Raw genomic sequence first — 19,751 nt, 5'->3', positions numbered from 1 at the left:
ACACCTCTCTCTCATCTCTTCTCCATCACACTCTCTCCCCACTCTCTCTCTCATGCACACTCTCTCATCTCTCTCTCACTTCTAAATCTCACCCCACTCTCATTCACTCTCTCATCACCACTCTCTCTCATTCACACTCTCCCCTCTAATTCACACTCTCCCCTCTAATCCACTCTCCCCTCCTCTCTCTCATTCACACTCTCCCCCTCTCTATTCACCACTACTCTCTCCCCACTCTCTCTCATTCACACTCTCTCTCTGCACACTCTCTCTCTCATTCACACTCCTCTCTCATTCACACTCTCTCCCCACTCTCTCATTCACACTCTCTCTCATTCACACTCTCTCATTCACACTCTTTCTCATTCACCACTCTCCCTCTAATTCACACTCTCTCATCTCTCATTCACACTCTCCCCTCTCTCTCTCTCTCATTCACACTCTCCCCTCTCTCTAATCCACCACTCTCCCGTCTCTCTCATTCACACTCTCTCATCTCTCTCCATTCACACTCTCTCATCTGTATCTCTCATTCACACTCTCTCCTCACTCTCTCTCTCTGTCATTCACACTCTCTCTCATGCACACTCTCTCATTCACACTCTCTCATCTCTCTATAATTCACACTCTCTCCCCACTCTCTCATTCATACTCTCTCTCATTCATCACTCTCTCTCATTCACACTCTCCCCTCTAATTCACACTCTCCCCTCTCTCTCTCATTCCCACTCTCCCCTCTCTCTAATTCACCACTCTCCCCTCTCTCATTCACACTCATCTCTTGCTCTCATTCACACTCTCTCCCCACTCTCTCTCATTCACACTCTCTCTCATGCACACTCTCTCATTCACACTCTCTCTCATTCACACTCTCTCCCCACTCTCTCATTCACACTCTCTCTCATTCACACTCTCTCTCATTCACACTCTCTCTCATTCACCACTCTCCCCTCTAATTCACACTCTCTCATCTCTCTCTCATTCACACTCTCCCCTCTCTCTAATTCACCACTCTCCCCTCTCTCTCATTCACACTCTCTCATCTCTCTCATTCACACTCTCTCATCTCTCTCTCATTCACACTCTCTCCCCACTCTCTGTCATTAACACTCTCTCCCCACTCTCTGTCATTCACACTCTCTCTCATTCACACTCTCTCATGTACACTCTCTCATTCACACTCTCTCATCTCTCTCTCTCATTCACACTCTCTCCCCACTCTCTCATTCACACTCTCATGCACACTCTCTCTCATTCACACTCTCCCCTCTCTCTCTAATTCACCACTCTCCTCTCTCATTCACACTCTCATCTCTCTCATTCACACTATTTCTCATTCACCACTCTCCCCTCTCTAATTCACACTCTCCCCTCTCTCTCATTCACACTCTCTCATCTCTCTCATTCACACTCTCATCTCTCTCTCTCATTCACACTCTCTCCCCACTCTCTGTCATTCACACTCTCTCCCCACTCTCTGTCATTCAATCATGTACACTCATTCACACTCTCTCATCTCTCTCTCTCTCTCATTCACACTCTCTCCCCACTCTCTCATTCACACTCTCATGCACACTCTCTCTCATTCACACTCTCCCCTCTCTCTCTAATTCACCACTCTCCCCTCTCTCTCATTCACACTCTCTCATCTCATTCGCACTCTCTCATCTCTCTCTCTCTCTCATTTACACTCCCTTCCCACTCTCTCATTCACACTCTCATGCACACTCTCATTCACACTCTCCCCTCTCTTTAATTCACCACTCTCCTCTCTCATTCACACTCTCATCTCTCTCATTCACACTATTTCTCATTCACCACTCTCCCCTCTCTAATTCACACTCTCCCCTCTCTCATTCACACTCTCCCCTTTCTCTCATTCACACTCTCCCCTCTCTCTCATTCACACTCTCCACTCTCTCTAATTCACCACCCTCCCCTCTCTCTCATTCACACTCTCTCCCCACTCTCTCTCATTCACACTCTCTCATCTCTCTCGCATTCACACTCTCTCTCTCTCATTCACACTCTCCCCTCTCTCTCTAATTCACCACTCTCTCCCATCTCTCTCATTGACACTCTCTCCTATCTCTCTCTCATTCACACTCTCTCCTCTCTCTCATTCACACTCTCTCCTCTCTCTCATTCACACTCTCTCCCTCTCTCATTCACACTCTCCCCTCCCTCTCTAATGCACACACACTCTTGCGTACATGTACAAGCGTGTGCTGTGTGCTATGTTGTCTGTGCTGTGTTGCTGTACGTGCAGTGTGCTGTGTACCTATGCGTACTCGCGTGTACCCGTGATTGCTTAAATGTACTCACGGGTAACCATTTGTACTCGTGGGTACCCATGTGTACTGACACGTGGCAGCGTGTACCCATGTGGTTCTTCACGTTCTGCAGATGTAGATGCCGCTGGTTCTTCACGTTCTGTAGATGTAGATGCCACTGGTTCTTCCTGTTCTGCAGATGTAGATGCCACTGGTTTTTCACGTCCTGTAGATGTAGATGCCACTGGTTCTTCATGTTCTGCAGATGTAGATGCCACTGGTTCTTCACGTTCTGTACATGTAGATGCCACTGGTTCTTCACGTTCTGTACATGTAGATGTCACTGGTTCTTCACGTTCTGCATATGTAGATGCCACTGGTTCTTCACGTTCTGCATATGTAGATGCCACTGGTTCTTCACGTTCTGCAGATGTAGATGTCACTGGTTCTTCACGTTCTGCAGATGTAGATGCCAATGGTTCTTCACGTCCTGTAGGTGTAGATGCCACTGGTTCTTCACGTTCTGTACATGTAGATGCCACTGGTTCTTCACGTTCTGTAGATGTAGATGCCACTGGTTCTTCACGTTCTGCATATGTAGATGCCACTGGTTCTTCACGTCCTGTAGATGTAGATGCCACTGGTTCTTCATGTTCTGCAGATGTAGATGCCACTGGTTCTTCGTGTTCTGCAGATGTAGATGCCACTGGTTCTTCACGTTCTGTAGATGTAGATGCCACTGGTTCTTCACGTTCTGCAGATGTAGATGCCACTAGTTCTTCACGTTCTGTAGATGTAGATGCCACTGGTTCTTCACGTTCTGTAGATGTAGATGCCACTGGTTCTTCACGTCCTGTAGATGTAGATGCCACTGGTTCTTCACGTTCTGTAGATGTAGATGCCACTGGTTCTTCACGTTCTGCAGATGTAGATGCCACTAGTTCTTCACGTTCTGTAGATGTAGATGCCACTGGTTCTTCATGTTCTGCAGATGTAGATGCCACTGGTTCTTCACGTTCTGCAGATGTAGATGCCACTAGTTCTTCACGTTCTGTAGATGTAGATGCCACTGGTTCTTCACCTTCTGTAGATGTAGATGCCACTGGTTCTTCACGTTCTGCAGATGTAGATACCGCTGGTTCTTCACGTTCTGCAGATGTAGATGCCGCTGGTTCTTCACGTTCTGCAGATGTAGATGCCACTGGTTCTTCACGTTCTGCAGATGTAGATGCCACTGGTTCTTCACGTCCTGTAGATGTAGATGCCACTGGTTCTTTACGTTCTGTACATGTAGATGCCACTGGTTCTTCACGTTCTGTACATGTAGATGCCACTGGTTCTTCACGTTCTGCATATGTAGATGCCACTGGTTCTTCACGTTCTGCATATGTAGATGCCACTGGTTCTTCACGTTCTGCAGATGTAGATGCCACTGGTTCTTCACGTTCTGCAGATGTAGATGCCAATGGTTCTTCACGTCCTGTAGGTGTAGATGCCACTGGTTCTTCACGTTCTGTACATGTAGATGCCACTGGTTCTTCACGTTCTGTAGATGTAGATGCCACTGGTTCTTCACGTTCTGCATATGTAGATGCCACTGGTTCTTCACGTCCTGTAGATGTAGATGCCACTGGTTCTTCATGTTCTGCAGATGTAGATGCCACTGGTTCTTCGTGTTCTGCAGATGTAGATGCCACTGGTTCTTCACGTTTTGTAGATGTAGATGCCACTGGTTCTTCACGTTCTGCAGATGTAGATGCCACTAGTTCTTCACGTTCTGTAGATGTAGATGCCACTGGTTCTTCACGTTCTGTAGATGTAGATGCCACTGGTTCTTCACGTCCTGTAGATGTAGATGCCACTGGTTCTTCACGTTCTGTAGATGTAGATGCCACTGGTTCTTCACGTTCTGCAGATGTAGATGCCACTAGTTCTTCACGTTCTGTAGATGTAGATGCCACTGGTTCTTCATGTTCTGCAGATGTAGATGCCACTGGTTCTTCACGTTCTGCAGATGTAGATGCCACTAGTTCTTCACGTTCTGTAGATGTAGATGCCACTGGTTCTTCACCTTCTGTAGATGTAGATGCCACTGGTTCTTCACGTTCTGCAGATGTAGATACCGCTGGTTCTTCACGTTCTGCAGATGTAGATGCCGCTGGTTCTTCACGTTCTGCAGATGTAGATGCCACTGGTTCTTCACGTTCTGCAGATGTAGATGCCACTGGTTCTTCACGTTCTGCAGATGTAGATGCCACTAGTTCTTCACGTTCTGTAGATGTAGATGCCACTGGTTCTTCACGTTCTGTAGATGTAGATGCCACTGGTTCTTCACGTCCTGTAGATGTAGATGCCACTGGTTCTTCACGTTCTGTAGATGTAGATGCCACTGGTTCTTCACGTTCTGCAGATGTAGATGCCACTAGTTCTTCACGTTCTGTAGATGTAGATGCCACTGGTTCTTCATGTTCTGCAGATGTAGATGCCACTGGTTCTTCACGTTCTGCAGATGTAGATGCCACTAGTTCTTCACGTTCTGTAGATGTAGATGCCACTGGTTCTTCACCTTCTGTAGATGTAGATGCCACTGGTTCTTCACGTTCTGCAGATGTAGATACCGCTGGTTCTTCACGTTCTGCAGATGTAGATGCCGCTGGTTCTTCACGTTCTGCAGATGTAGATGCCACTGGTTCTTCACGTTCTGCAGATGTAGATGCCACTGGTTCTTCACGTCCTGTAGATGTAGATGCCACTGGTTCTTTACGTTCTGTACATGTAGATGCCACTGGTTCTTCACGTTCTGTACATGTAGATGCCACTGGTTCTTCACGTTCTGCATATGTAGATGCCACTGGTTCTTCACGTTCTGCATATGTAGATGCCACTGGTTCTTCACGTTCTGCAGATGTAGATGCCACTGGTTCTTCACGTTCTGCAGATGTAGATGCCAATGGTTCTTCACGTCCTGTAGGTGTAGATGCCACTGGTTCTTCACGTTCTGTACATGTAGATGCCACTGGTTCTTCACGTTCTGTAGATGTAGATGCCACTGGTTCTTCACGTTCTGCATATGTAGATGCCACTGGTTCTTCACGTCCTGTAGATGTAGATGCCACTGGTTCTTCATGTTCTGCAGATGTAGATGCCACTGGTTCTTCGTGTTCTGCAGATGTAGATGCCACTGGTTCTTCACGTTTTGTAGATGTAGATGCCACTGGTTCTTCACGTTCTGCAGATGTAGATGCCACTAGTTCTTCACGTTCTGTAGATGTAGATGCCACTGGTTCTTCACGTTCTGTAGATGTAGATGCCACTGGTTCTTCACGTCCTGTAGATGTAGATGCCACTGGTTCTTCACGTTCTGTAGATGTAGATGCCACTGGTTCTTCACGTTCTGCAGATGTAGATGCCACTAGTTCTTCACGTTCCGTAGATGTAGATGCCACTGGTTCTTCATGTTCTGCAGATGTAGATGCCACTGGTTCTTCACGTTCTGCAGATGTAGATGCCACTGGTTCTTCACGTTTTGTAGATGTAGATGCCACTGGTTCTTCACGTTCTGCAGATGTAGATGCCACTAGTTCTTCACGTTCTGTAGATGTAGATGCCACTGGTTCTTCACGTCCTGTAGATGTAGATGCCACTGGTTCTTCACGTTCTGTACATGTAGATGCCACTGGTTCTTCACGTTCTGTAGATGTAGATGCCACTGGTTCTTCACGTTCTGCATATGTAGATGCCACTGGTTCTTCACGTCCTGTAGATGTAGATGCCACTGGTTCTTCATGTTCTGCAGATGTAGATGCCACTGGTTCTTCGTGTTCTGCAGATGTAGATGCCACTGGTTCTTCACGTTTTGTAGATGTAGATGCCACTGGTTCTTCACGTTCTGCAGATGTAGATGCCACTAGTTCTTCACGTTCTGTAGATGTAGATGCCACTGGTTCTTCACGTTCTGTAGATGTAGATGCCACTGGTTCTTCACGTCCTGTAGATGTAGATGCCACTGGTTCTTCACGTTCTGTAGATGTAGATGCCACTGGTTCTTCACGTTCTGCAGATGTAGATGCCACTAGTTCTTCACGTTCTGTAGATGTAGATGCCACTGGTTCTTCATGTTCTGCAGATGTAGATGCCACTGGTTCTTCACGTTCTGCAGATGTAGATGCCACTAGTTCTTCACGTTCTGTAGATGTAGATGCCACTGGTTCTTCACCTTCTGTAGATGTAGATGCCACTGGTTCTTCACGTTCTGCAGATGTAGATACCGCTGGTTCTTCACGTTCTGCAGATGTAGATGCCGCTGGTTCTTCACGTTCTGCAGATGTAGATGCCACTGGTTCTTCACGTTCTGCAGATGTAGATGCCACTGGTTCTTCACGTTCTGCAGATGTAGATGCCACTAGTTCTTCACGTTCTGTAGATGTAGATGCCACTGGTTCTTCACGTTCTGTAGATGTAGATGCCACTGGTTCTTCACGTCCTGTAGATGTAGATGCCACTGGTTCTTCACGTTCTGTAGATGTAGATGCCACTGGTTCTTCACGTTCTGCAGATGTAGATGCCACTAGTTCTTCACGTTCTGTAGATGTAGATGCCACTGGTTCTTCATGTTCTGCAGATGTAGATGCCACTGGTTCTTCACGTTCTGCAGATGTAGATGCCACTAGTTCTTCACGTTCTGTAGATGTAGATGCCACTGGTTCTTCACCTTCTGTAGATGTAGATGCCACTGGTTCTTCACGTTCTGCAGATGTAGATACCGCTGGTTCTTCACGTTCTGCAGATGTAGATGCCGCTGGTTCTTCACGTTCTGCAGATGTAGATGCCACTGGTTCTTCACGTTCTGCAGATGTAGATGCCACTGGTTCTTCACGTCCTGTAGATGTAGATGCCACTGGTTCTTTACGTTCTGTACATGTAGATGCCACTGGTTCTTCACGTTCTGTACATGTAGATGCCACTGGTTCTTCACGTTCTGCATATGTAGATGCCACTGGTTCTTCACGTTCTGCATATGTAGATGCCACTGGTTCTTCACGTTCTGCAGATGTAGATGCCACTGGTTCTTCACGTTCTGCAGATGTAGATGCCAATGGTTCTTCACGTCCTGTAGGTGTAGATGCCACTGGTTCTTCACGTTCTGTACATGTAGATGCCACTGGTTCTTCACGTTCTGTAGATGTAGATGCCACTGGTTCTTCACGTTCTGCATATGTAGATGCCACTGGTTCTTCACGTCCTGTAGATGTAGATGCCACTGGTTCTTCATGTTCTGCAGATGTAGATGCCACTGGTTCTTCGTGTTCTGCAGATGTAGATGCCACTGGTTCTTCACGTTTTGTAGATGTAGATGCCACTGGTTCTTCACGTTCTGCAGATGTAGATGCCACTAGTTCTTCACGTTCTGTAGATGTAGATGCCACTGGTTCTTCACGTTCTGTAGATGTAGATGCCACTGGTTCTTCACGTCCTGTAGATGTAGATGCCACTGGTTCTTCACGTTCTGTAGATGTAGATGCCACTGGTTCTTCACGTTCTGCAGATGTAGATGCCACTAGTTCTTCACGTTCCGTAGATGTAGATGCCACTGGTTCTTCATGTTCTGCAGATGTAGATGCCACTGGTTCTTCACGTTCTGCAGATGTAGATGCCACTAGTTCTTCACGTTCTGTAGATGTAGATGCCACTGGTTCTTCACCTTCTGTAGATGTAGATGCCACTGGTTCTTCACGTTCTGCAGATGTAGATACCGCTGGTTCTTCACGTTCTGCAGATGTAGATGCCGCTGGTTCTTCACGTTCTGCAGATGTAGATGCCACTGGTTCTTCACGTTCTGCAGATGTAGATGCCACTGGTTCTTCACGTCCTGTAGATGCCACTGGTTCTTCATGTTCTGCAGATGTAGATGCCACTGGTTCTTCGTGTTCTGCAGATGTGGATGCCACTGGTTCTTCACGTTCTGCAGATGTAGATGCCACTGGTTCTTCACGTTCTGTAGATGTAGATGCCACTGGTTCTTCACGTTTTGTAGATGTAGATGCCACTGGTTCTTCACGTTCTGCAGATGTAGATGCCACTGGTTCTTCACGTTCTGCAGATGTAGATACCACTGGTTCTTCACGTTCTGCAGATGTAGATACCACTGGTTCTTCACGTTCTGCAGATGTAGATGCCACTGGTTCTTCACGTTCTGCAGATGTAGATGCCACTGGTTCTTCACGTTCTGTAGATGTAGATGCCACTGGTTCTTCACGTTCTGCAGATGTAGATACCACTGGTTCTTCATGTTCTGCAGATGTAGATGCCACTGGTTCTTCACGTTCTGTAGATGTAGATGCCACTGGTTCTTCACGTTCTGTAGATGTAGATGCCACTGGTTCTTCACGTTCTGTAGATGTAGATGCCACTGGTTCTTCACGTTCTGTAGATGTAGATGCCACTGGTTCTTCACGTTCTGCATATGTAGATGCCACTGGTTCTTCACGTTCTGCATATGTAGATGCCACTGGTTCTTCACGTTCTGCAGATGTAGATGCCACTGGTTCTTCACGTTCTGCAGATGTAGATGCCAATGGTTCTTCACGTCCTGTAGGTGTAGATGCCACTGGTTCTTCACGTTCTGTACATGTAGATGCCACTGGTTCTTCACGTTCTGTAGATGTAGATGCCACTGGTTCTTCACGTTCTGCATATGTAGATGCCACTGGTTCTTCACGTCCTGTAGATGTAGATGCCACTGGTTCTTCATGTTCTGCAGATGTAGATGCCACTGGTTCTTCGTGTTCTGCAGATGTAGATGCCACTGGTTCTTCACGTTTTGTAGATGTAGATGCCACTGGTTCTTCACGTTCTGCAGATGTAGATGCCACTAGTTCTTCACGTTCTGTAGATGTAGATGCCACTGGTTCTTCACGTTCTGTAGATGTAGATGCCACTGGTTCTTCACGTCCTGTAGATGTAGATGCCACTGGTTCTTCACGTTCTGTAGATGTAGATGCCACTGGTTCTTCACGTTCTGCAGATGTAGATGCCACTAGTTCTTCACGTTCTGTAGATGTAGATGCCACTGGTTCTTCATGTTCTGCAGATGTAGATGCCACTGGTTCTTCACGTTCTGCAGATGTAGATGCCACTAGTTCTTCACGTTCTGTAGATGTAGATGCCACTGGTTCTTCACCTTCTGTAGATGTAGATGCCACTGGTTCTTCGTGTTCTGCAGATGTAGATGCCACTGGTTCTTCACGTTTTGTAGATGTAGATGCCACTGGTTCTTCACGTTCTGCAGATGTAGATGCCACTAGTTCTTCACGTTCTGTAGATGTAGATGCCACTGGTTCTTCACGTTCTGTAGATGTAGATGCCACTGGTTCTTCACGTCCTGTAGATGTAGATGCCACTGGTTCTTCACGTTCTGTAGATGTAGATGCCACTGGTTCTTCACGTTCTGCAGATGTAGATGCCACTAGTTCTTCACGTTCTGTAGATGTAGATGCCACTGGTTCTTCATGTTCTGCAGATGTAGATGCCACTGGTTCTTCACGTTCTGCAGATGTAGATGCCACTAGTTCTTCACGTTCTGTAGATGTAGATGCCACTGGTTCTTCACCTTCTGTAGATGTAGATGCCACTGGTTCTTCACGTTCTGCAGATGTAGATACCGCTGGTTCTTCACGTTCTGCAGATGTAGATGCCGCTGGTTCTTCACGTTCTGCAGATGTAGATGCCACTGGTTCTTCACGTTCTGCAGATGTAGATGCCACTGGTTCTTCACGTCCTGTAGATGTAGATGCCACTGGTTCTTCATGTTCTGCAGATGTAGATGCCACTGGTTCTTCGTGTTCTGCAGATGTGGATTCCACTGGTTCTTCACGTTCTGCAGATGTAGATGCCACTGGTTCTTCACGTTCTGTAGATGTAGATGCCACTGGTTCTTCACGTTTTGTAGATGTAGATGCCACTGGTTCTTCACGTTCTGCAGATGTAGATGCCACTGGTTCTTCACGTTCTGCAGATGTAGATACCACTGGTTCTTCACGTTCTGCAGATGTAGATACCACTGGTTCTTCACGTTCTGCAGATGTAGATGCCACTGGTTCTTCACGTTCTGCAGATGTAGATGCCACTGGTTCTTCACGTTCTGTAGATGTAGATGCCACTGGTTCTTCACGTTCTGCAGATGTAGATACCACTGGTTCTTCATGTTCTGCAGATGTAGATGCCACTGGTTCTTCACGTTCTGTAGATGTAGATGCCACTGGTTCTTCACGTTCTGTAGATGTAGATGCCACTGGTTCTTCACGTTCTGTAGATGTAGATGCCACTGGTTCTTCACGTTCTGTAGATGTAGATGCCACTGGTTCTTCACGTTCTGTAGATGTAGATGCCACTGGTTCTTCACGTTCTGTAGATGTAGATGCCACTGGTTCTTCACGTTCTGTAGATGTAGATGCCACTGGCTCTTCACGTTCGGACAGGTTTGTTCGTATCTCTGAAAGTTCGTAAGTCGAGTGTTCGTAAGCAGAGGAGTCCCCGTACAAAAACAACTTAATGAGGAGTTAAAACGAGTACTTAATAAGGAGTAACTTCAGGACTCTGGCCGCTGCCACGACGCGGTGACACCATCACATTGAGACTTCCCTTGCTTCGCCCGCGAAATATTTTCTTCGATTTTTAATCATTGAAAATTTGCTTGCATTTCGGAAGATCTTAATGTGACCCTTTTATCTTTGACGTATCTTTTTCTTTCTTGAGCGCGTGACTGTGAAACGCCCAGCGCGAGTGCGGAGTGTGTCCCTGAGAGACGGGGTGGAGCGCGTTACGCGAGGGACGCGTGCTCTCTCGTGTACCTGTGTGCCCGTGCGTACTCACACGTGTACTCTCGTGTATCCCTTTGTACCGGTGTGCGTGGGCAGTACATGGGCTGCATAGAGGTGCTTCAGTCAATGAGGACCCTGGACTTCAAGACGAGGACCCACGTGACCCGGTACGGCCCCCAGCACCACGGGGTGATGGTGTATGTGATGGTGGACACGGTATATGTGATGGTGGACATGGTGATGGTGTACATGGTGATGGTAGTCGTGGTGTGTGTGATGGTGGTGATGGTGTACGGATGGTGGACACGGTATATGTGATGGTGTACATGGTGATGGTGTACATGGTGATGGTAGTCATGGTGTACGTGATGGTGGTCATGGTGATGGTGTGTGATGGTGGTGATGGTGTACGGATGGTGGACACGGTATATGTGATGGTGTACATGGTGATGGTGTACATGGTGATGGTAGTCATGGTGTACGTGATGGTGGTGATGGTGTGCGTGGTGGTGATGGTGTGCGTGGTGGTGATGATGGTGATGGTGGTCATGGTGATGGTGTGCGTGGTGGTGATGGTGGTCATGGTGGTCATGGTGTGCGTGGTGGTGATGGTGATGGTGTGCGTGGTGGTGATGGTGGTGATGGTGGTGATGGTGGTGATGGTGGTCATGGTGATGGTGGTGATGGTGGTCATGGTGGTCATGGTGGTGATGGTGTGCGTGATGGTGATGGTGATGATGGTGGTGATGGTGGTGATGGTGGTCATGGTGATGGTGTGCGTGGTGGTGATGGTGATGATGGTGGTGATGGTGGTGATGGTGGTCATGGTGATGGTGTGCGTGGTGGTGATGGTGATGATGGTGGTGATGGTGGTGATGGTGGTCATGGTGATGGTGTGCGTGGTGGTGATGGTGGTGATGGTGGTGATGGTGGTGATGGTGGTGATGGTGGTCATGGTGATGGTGTGCGTGATGGTGATGGTGCTGGTGGCGGCTGTGCCGTGCCGGCGGCAGGGAGGCGATCGCCCGCGTGTGTGAGGCCGTGCCGAGCGTCAAGGACTCCTTCCGCCGCAGAAAGGTGGGGACCTGTGGGACACGGTGGGGGGGGGGGGGAAACGGTGGGGGGGGGGACACGGTGGGGGGGGGGACGGTGGGGGGGGGCACACGGGAGGGGGGGACACGGTGGGGGGGGGGGACACGGGAGGGGGGAGTCTTGGGGGGGCAAGTGCTGTTAGCGAGCACCTATGAAGGCCGGCACGGCACACGAGGGGGTGCATGGCCTGCACCACGCCCGGCCGCCTTTGTCTCCCCAGTGGCGATGTTTACTACACACCGCACCAGCTGCTCATTTGAGGCCGAGTCGACCTAGGGGAGGCGCAGGACCGGTTCAGATAATCGTCACCGGTGTTGGTCGTGAGCGGGAATCGAACTCGGGTCACGGGGCTTGTAGCAAAGCGTAGCGCTAACCACTACACCACCGCTAACCACTACACTACCGCTAATCACTACACCACCGCTAACCACTACACCACCGCTAACCACTACACCACCGCTAATCACTACACCACCGCTAACCACTACACCACCGCTAACCACTACACCACCGCTAACCACTACACCACCGCTAACCACTACACCACCGCTAACCACTACACCACCGCTAACCACTACACCACCGCTAACCACTACACCACCGCTAACCACTACACCACCGCTAACCACTACACCACCGCTAACCACTACACCACCGCTAACCACTACACCACCGCTAAACACTACACCACCGCTAACCACGACACCACCGCTAACCACTACACCACCGCTAACCACTACACCACCGCTAACCACTACACCACCGCTAACCACTACACCACCGCTAACCACTACACCACCGCTAACCACTACACCACCGCTAACCACTACACCACCGCTAACCACTACACCACCGCTAAACACTACACCACCGCTAACCACTACACCACCGCTAACCACTACACCACCGCTAACCACTACACCACCGCTAACCACTACACCACCGCTAACCACTACACCACCGCTAACCACTACACCACCGCTAACCACTACACCACCGCTAACCACTACACCACCGCTGCCCACGGTGGGGGGGGGGGGGGGGGGCGGGGGGGGACAGACTCAGGAGCATGGGGACACGGAGACACGAGACTCAGGGACACAGAGACACGGAGACATGGAGACATGGAGACACGGAGACTCAGGGACACAGAGACACGGAGACACGGAGACACGGAGACATGGAGACATGGAGACACGGAGACTCAGGGACACGGAGACACGGAGACACGGAGACATGGAGACATGGAGACACGGAGACTCAGGGACACGGAGACACGGAGACACGGAGACACGGAGACACGGAGACTCGGAGACTCGGGGCACGGGGACACGGAGACACGGAGACTCAGGGACACGGAGACTCGGAGACTTGGAGACTTGGAGACTTGGAGACACGGAGACTCGGAGACACGGAGACACAGAGACACAGAGACACGGAGACACAGAGACTCAGAGACACGGAGACTCAGAGACACAGAGACTCAGGAACACAGAGACTCAGAGACACAGAGACACAGAGACACGGAGACACGGAGACTCAGGGACACAGAGACACGGAGACTCGGAGTCTCAGGGACACAGAGACACGGAGACTCAGGGACACGGAGACACAGAGACACAGAGACACAGAGACACGGAGACACGGAGACTCAGGGACACAGAGACACGGAGACTCGGAGTCTCAGGGACACAGAGACACGGAGACTCAGGGACACGGAGACACAGAGACACGGAGACTTGGAGACTCGGAGACTCAGAGAGACGGGGACGAGCGTTGGGCTTAACGAACGCCGCCACTGCCACCACCCCCAGCAGCAGCAGCAGCAGGCGAAGGCGCTGTCCTCGGTGCTGGGCAACAACAACTTGCAGTTCTCGGGGATGAACATCACCCTCACCGTGTCCACCAGCAGCCTCACCCTCACCACGCCCGACACCAAGCAGGTCCGCACACCCCTCCAGTGGGGGGGGGTGTCACTGACGGTGTGTGTGTGTCACTGACGGTGTGTGTGTGTGTCACTGATGGTGTGTGTGTGTCATTGACGGTGTGTGTGTGTGTCACTGACGGTGTGTGTGTGTGTGTCACTGACGGTGTGTGTGTCACTGACGGTGTGTGTGTGTGTCACTGATGGTGTGTGTTACTGACGGTGTGTGTGTGTCACTGACGGTGTGTGTGTGTCACTGACGGTGTGTGTGTGTCACTGACGGTGTGTGTGTGTGTCACTGACGGTGTGTGTGTGTCACTGACGGTGTGTGTGTGTGTCACTGACGGTGTGTGTGTGTGTGTCACTGACGTTGTGTGTGTGTGCCACTGACGGTGTGTGTGTCTCACTGACGGTGTGTGTGTGTCACTGACGGTGTGTGTGTGTGTCACTGACGGTGTGTGTGTGTGTGTCACTGACGGTGTGTGTGTCACTGACGGTGTGTGTGTGTCACTGACGGTGTGTGTGTGTTACTGACGGTGTGTGTGTGTTACTGACGGTGTGTGTGTGTCACTGACGGTGTGTGTGTGTGTGTCACTGACGGTGTGTGTGTGTGTCACTGACGGTGTGTGTGTGTCATTGACGGTGTGTGTGTGTGTCATTGACGGTGTGTGTGTGTCATTGACGGTGTGTGTGTGTCACTGACGGTGTGTGTGTGTGTGTGTGTCACTGACGGTGTGTGTGTGTCACTGACGGTGTGTGTCTCACTGACGGTGTGGGTGTGTCACTGACGGTGTGTGTGTGTCACTGACGGTGTGTGTCTCACTGACGGTGTGTGTGTGTGTCACTGACGGTGTGTGTGTGTCACTGACGGTGTGTGTGTCACTGACGGTGTGGGTGTGTCACTGACGGTGTGTGTGTGTCACTGACGGTGTGTGTCTCACTGACGGTGTGTGTGTGTGTCACTGACGGTGTGTGTGTCACTGACGATGTGTGTGTGTCACTGACGGTGTGTGTGTGTCACTGACGGTGTGTGTGTGTGTCACTGACGGTGTGTGTGTGTCACTGACGGTGTGTGTGTGTGTGTGTCACTGACGGTGTGTGTGTGTCACTGACGGTGTGTGTGTGTTACTGACGGTGTGTGTGTGTCATTGACGGTGTGTGTGTGTCACTGACGGTGTGTGTGTGTCACTGACGGTGTGTGTGTGTGTGTCACTGACGGTGTGTGTGTGTGTCACTGACGGTGTGTGTGTCACTGACGGTGTGTGTGTGTGTGTCACTGACGGTGTGTGTGTGTCACTGACGGTGTGTGTGTGTTACTGACGGTGTGTGTGTGTCACTGACGGTGTGTGTGTGTCACTGACGGTGTGTGTGTGTGTCACTGACGGTGTGTGTGTGTCATTGACGGTGTGTGTGTGTGTCATTGACGGTGTGTGTGTGTGTCACTGACGGTGTGTGTGTGTGTCACTGACGGTGTGTGTGTGTCACTGACGGTGTGTGTGTCACTGACGGTGTGTGTGTGTGTCACTGACGGTGTGTGTGTGTCACTGACGGTGTGTGTGTGTTACTGACGGTGTGTGTGTGTCACTGACGGTGTGTGTGTGTCACTGACGGTGTGTGTGTGTGTCACTGACGGTGTGTGTGTGTCATTGACGGTGTGTGTGTGTGTCATTGACGGTGTGTGTGTGTGTCACTGACGGTGTGTGTGTGTGTCACTGACGGTGTGTGTGTGTCACTGACGGTGTGTGTGTCACTGACGGTGTGTGTGTGTGTCACTGACGGTGTGTGTGTGTCACTGACGGTGTGTGTCTCACTGACGGTGTGTGTGTGTGTGTCACTGACGGTGTGTGTGTCACTGACGGTGTGTGTGTGTGTGTCACTGACGGTGTGTGTCTCACTGACGGTGTGTGTCACTGACGGTGTGTGAGTGTGTCACTGACGGTGTGTGTGTGTCACTGACGGTGTGTGTGTCTCACTGACGGTGTGTGTCACTGACGGTGTGTGTGTGTCACTGACGGTGTGTGTGTGTCACTGACGGTGTGTGTGTGTCACTGACGGTGTGTGTGTGTCACTGACGGTGTGTGTGTCACTGACGGTGTGTGTGTCTCACTGACGGTGTGTGTGTCTCACTGACGGTGTGTGTGTCTCACTGACGGTGTGTGTCACTGACGGTGTGTGTGTGTCACTGACGGTGTGTGTGTGTCACTGACGGTGTGTGTGTGTCACTGACGGTGTGTGTGTGTGTGTCACTGACGGTGTGTGTGTGTGTCACTGACGGTGTGTGTGTCACTGACGGTGTGTGTGTGTGTGTCACTGACGGTGTGTGTGTGTCACTGACGGTGTGTGTGTGTTACTGACGGTGTGTGTGTGTCACTGACGGTGTGTGTGTGTCACTGACGGTGTGTGTGTGTGTCACTGACGGTGTGTGTGTGTCATTGACGGTGTGTGTGTGTCATTGACGGTGTGTGTGTGTGTCATTGACGGTGTGTGTGTGTGTCACTGACGGTGTGTGTGTCACTGACGGTGTGTGTGTGTGTCACTGACGGTGTGTGTGTGTGTCACTGACGGTGTGTGTGTGTCACTGACGGTGTGTGTGTCACTGACGGTGTGTGTGTGTGTCACTGACGGTGTGTGTGTGTCACTGACGGTGTGTGTCTCACTGACGGTGTGTGTGTCACTGACGGTGTGTGTGTCACTGACGGTGTGTGTGTGTGTGTCACTGACGGTGTGTGTGTCTCACTGACGGTGTGTGTCACTGACGGTGTGTGTGTGTCACTGACGGTGTGTGTGTCTCACTGACGGTGTGTGTGTCTCACTGACGGTGTGTGTCACTGACGGTGTGTGTGTGTCACTGACGGTGTGTGTGTGTCACTGACGGTGTGTGTCACTGACGGTGTGTGTGTGTCACTGACGGTGTGTGTGTGTCACTGACGGTGTGTGTGTCACTGACGGTGTGTGTGTGTCTCACTGACGGTGTGTGTGTCTCACTGACGGTGTGTGTGTCTCACTGACGGTGTGTGTCACTGACGGTGTGTGTGTGTCACTGACGGTGTGTGTGTGTCACTGACGGTGTGTGTGTCTCACTGACGGTGTGTGTGTCTCACTGACGGTGTGTGTCACTGACGGTGTGTGTGTGTCACTGACGGTGTGTGTGTGTCACTGACGGTGTGTGTCACTGACGGTGTGTGTGTGTCACTGACGGTGTGTGTGTGTCACTGACGGTGTGTGTGTCTCACTGACGGTGTGTGTGTCTCACTGACGGTGTGTGTGTCTCACTGACGGTGTGTGTCACTGACGGTGTGTGTGTGTCACTGACGGTGTGTGTGTGTCACTGATGGTGTGTGTGTCTCACTGACGGTGTGTGTGTCTCACTGACGGTGTGTGTCACTGACGGTGTGTGTGTCACTGACGGTGTGTGTGTCACTGACGGTGTGTGTGTGTGTCACTGACGGTGTGCGTGTGTGCGTGTCACCGACGGTGTGTGCGTGTGCCGCAGATTATCGCCAGCCACCACATGCAGTCGATCTCCTTTGCGTCCGGAGGGGACCCGGTGAGCCCCCCACTCCGAGCCCCCCACCCGTGCCCACTTGTTGCCGACACTGCTATAATGATGCCGGAGAGCAGGGGGCCTTGATCTCATTTGTGGGCACCGCTGTCCGTGTGCCTGCTACTCGCTAACGGCGCTCACCCTAAAAGTCTGGTACAGAGCTAGCCGCGGGATCTTTGTTGCGTGCCGTGTCACCCTTCGTGCGTGCTCGCAGATTGCTGAAGGTTACACGGGGGGGGGGGGGCTCTTTGTGTGTTGTGTAGGACACAACCGACTATGTGGCCTACGTGGCCAAGGATCCTGTGAACCTGAGAGGTAAGGGTCCCCTCCCTCACCCACCACCCCTCACCCCTCACCCTGTACCCCTCACCCCTCACCCCTCACCCACCACCCCTCACCCCGCATCCCTCACTCCTCACCCCTCACCCTGTACCCCTCACCCCTCACCCTGTACCCCTCACCCCTCACCCCTCACCCTGTACCCCTCACCCCTCACCCCTCACCCACCACCCCTCACCCCGCATCCCTCACTCCTCACCCCTCACCCTGTACCCCTCACCCCTCACCCTGTACCCCTCACCCCTCACCCCTCACCCTGTTCCCCTCACCCCTCACCCTGTACCCCTCACCCCTCACCCTGTACCCCTCACCCCTCACCCCTCACCCACCACCCCTCACCCCTCACCCCTCACCCTGTACCCCTCACCCCTCACCCCTCACCCTGTACCCCTCACCCTGTACCCCTCACCCCTCACCCTGTACCCCTCACCCTGTACCCCTCACCCCTCACCCTGTACCCCTCACCCCTCACCCCGCATCCCTCACCCCTCACCCCTCACCCCTCACCCCTCACCCTGTACCCCTCACCCTGTACCCCTCACCCTGTACCCCTCACCCCTCACCCTGTACCCCTCACCCTGTACCCCTCACCCCTCACGCTGTGTCCCCATGCCCCCCCACCCCACGTTGCCCCCTAGCGTGCCACATCGTGGAGTGTGGAGACGGCCTGGCTCAGGATGTGATCAGCACCATTGGGCAGGCGTTTGAGCTGCGCTTCAAACAGTACCTCAAGAACCCCCCCAAGCTGATCGCCCCCCACGACCGGTGGGGGCACCTCCACACCCCCTCACCGCACCCCCACACACCCCCACACACACACCCACACACGCACCCCCACACACACGCCCCCCCACACGCACCCCCACACACACCCCCACACGCACCCCCACACACACCCCCACACGCACCCCCACACAAACCCCCACACACACCCCCACACACACCCCCACACACACCCCCACACGCACCCCCACACGCACCCCCACACGCACCCCCACACACACCCCCACACACACCCCCACACGCACCCCCACACGCACCCCCACACGCACCCCCACACGCACCCCCACACACACCCCCACACGCACCCCCACACGCACCCCCACACGCACCCCCACACGCACCCCCACACGCACCCCCACACGCACCCCCACACGCACCTCCACACGCACCCCCACACGCACCCCCACACGCACCCCCACACGCACCCCCACACGCACCCCCACACACACCCCCACACACACCCCCACACACACCCCCACACACACCCCCACACACACCCCCACACACACCCCCACACACACCCCCACACGCACCCCCACACGCACCCCCACACGCACCTCCACACACACCCCCACACACACCCCCACACACACCCCCACACGCACCACCGCACCTCCACACACACCCCCACACACACCCCCAGACACACCCCCACACACACCACCGCACCCCCACATGCACCCCCACACACACCCCCAGACACACCCCCACACACACCACCGCACCCCCACATGCACCCCCACATGCACCCCCACACGCACCACCACACCCCCAGACACACCGTGTGGGGAGCTGTGGTGTAGTGGTTAGCACACTGTGCTACAAACCGGAGTTCGATTCCCGCTCGTGGCTAACACTAGTGACTGACCCGGTCTTGGGCCTCTTCTAGGTCCATTCAGCCTCAAATGAGTACCTGGTGCGGTGTGTAAACATCGCCACTGGGGAGACAAAGGCGGCCGGGCGTGGTGCTGGCCGCC

At 52.2% G+C, this 19,751-nt stretch overlaps 1 protein-coding gene across 4 annotated transcripts in view; it reads left to right on the top strand.

Moving 5' to 3' along the window:
* LOC116937808 (SHC-transforming protein 1-like) overlaps positions 1-19,751 on the top strand; it is a 173,188-nt gene that overhangs the window by 146,258 nt on the left and 7,179 nt on the right. For 2 of the 4 annotated variants that reach the window (XM_076052626.1, XM_076052623.1), the window contains exons 3-8: positions 11,189-11,259; positions 12,106-12,169; positions 13,999-14,127; positions 17,602-17,655; positions 17,916-17,967; positions 18,630-18,756. In XM_076052626.1, coding sequence (XP_075908741.1) covers positions 11,189-11,259; positions 12,106-12,169; positions 13,999-14,127; positions 17,602-17,655; positions 17,916-17,967; positions 18,630-18,756 — 497 coding nt within the window. The remainder of the gene's footprint in view (positions 1-11,188; positions 11,260-12,105; positions 12,170-13,998; positions 14,128-17,601; positions 17,656-17,915; positions 17,968-18,629; positions 18,757-19,751) is intronic. The other 2 variants (XM_076052625.1, XM_076052624.1) reach the window with 2 other exon arrangements.

This window comes from Petromyzon marinus, chromosome 57 (assembly GCF_048934315.1).
Source record: "Petromyzon marinus isolate PM22_M1 ecotype Great Lakes invasive population chromosome 57, UKy_Petmar_22M1.pri1.0, whole genome shotgun sequence".
NCBI classification, from domain to species: domain Eukaryota; kingdom Metazoa; phylum Chordata; class Hyperoartia; order Petromyzontiformes; family Petromyzontidae; genus Petromyzon; species Petromyzon marinus.
The sequence above is the reverse complement of the archived record's forward strand: the minus strand, read 5'-3'. Positions and strand labels throughout refer to the sequence as shown.